Source organism: Bipolaris oryzae (assembly GCF_000523455.1).
Source record: "Bipolaris oryzae ATCC 44560 unplaced genomic scaffold scaffold_518, whole genome shotgun sequence".
NCBI lineage: Eukaryota > Fungi > Ascomycota > Dothideomycetes > Pleosporales > Pleosporaceae > Bipolaris > Bipolaris oryzae.
The window spans coordinates 380-1,667 of record NW_006911794.1 but is presented as its reverse complement, the minus strand read 5'-3'; the positions used below and the strand labels follow the sequence as shown (position 1 = coordinate 1,667).

At 43.4% G+C, this 1,288-nt stretch overlaps 1 protein-coding gene across 1 annotated transcript; it reads left to right on the top strand.

Annotated features, from left to right (window-relative positions):
• Positions 1–463: 463 nt before the first annotated feature.
• On the top strand, positions 464–706 carry COCMIDRAFT_111540 (uncharacterized protein; the record flags this gene model as incomplete). Its single annotated transcript, XM_007695836.1, has 1 exon — positions 464–706. One exon carries the CDS (start codon positions 464–466, stop codon positions 704–706), a length of 243 nt encoding a protein of 80 aa, XP_007694026.1.
• Between the last annotated feature and the right edge of the window lie 582 nt (positions 707–1,288).

Genomic DNA, 1,288 nt, shown 5'->3' with positions numbered 1-1,288 from the left:
GCGTTGTTGTAGAGCAATTGCGCAAAGAGCCGCGTCAAGTTTGGTGGGGTGGGCCACTTACTGATGTGGGCCGCTTACTGATAAAACACGTTAATTGCTTGTAGTCTGAGATAAGCATAGCGAATAGAAGGTGCATGAAGTCCCGTCCCCGTGGGTAAAGCATCCCATCAGGAAGAACTATGAAGATCTGGCCCGCATCAAAACCAAAAATCCAGAAATGGCTTCCAGTTCTGAACCTGCTCACACGTCTAGACTGACAAGGGTCGCTATGCGTCTAAAAGTTACAAGTAATATCAATACTAAAAGCCGATCAGGCATGCAGGTGTATAACGTCAGGTATGACTGATGGATTGAGGATCACGATTACATAATGTCAGGATATTCATGAACCTAAAACCATATCTTGAAAAGTCTACAAATCCTTTCATCTACGTTCACGACAGTTCATATCTACTTTATAGCAATGCCGCTTTTAACTGCTATAATTACGCTTGCTATTGCTAGTCCAGCTTTAGCGGGACCAGCCGCCTACGGAGTGTGTCAGGCGGGTTGTTCTGCAGTTGTTATGGCTTGTTACTCTGCAGCTGGGTTTACTTGGGGTGCGACTCTTGGTGCTTCCGCACCGGCTAGCATCATTGCTTGCAATACTGCCTTTGGTACTTGTCAGGCTGCCTGTGCTGCTGTACTTTTGACCCCGATGCTTTAGGAAGTATGGTAAGACGCCTGCCAATTCTCTACCTTGAATTCTTAAGAGGTTGAAATACGAACTATTAAATATGAGGGCTAATTTAAATTGAATAAGTAGAATGAAATAACCTATAATTCCTAGTGCATAAACCCAGTATATAAAGAGTGGCACATGCTATAGTAGCAGGCAGATGTTCTTACGTTGTATCGAGTTTATCCAGCAGTATCTGTGGGAATAGGAACTTAGAGGTATTCGCCCTTGATTTCTGGGCTTCCAAGATTGAAGAAGGTGGGGCTGTTGCAAATTTATACTTTAGTTAGTAAGTACGCGTGGAACGTATCTTTTATTATTCTATAAACCACTGTTTCCTTATTTCTGCGATCTTAACCTTGTCAGTCGCGCAACGCTAGTTGAATGAGCACGTGAATGACGTTTAGAACCAGCATCACAAGTCGTACATACTAAGGTTGTGGGGTAAGCGGAATAGAGACTAGGGTCAGTGCCTCACACTTAATCCGTACCGCTAAACCTCAGTATTATAGTGTGGAAGCACGTGATCTGGGAGTATATCTTGAGATTTCTTTTGAGTGTATTTGGGAA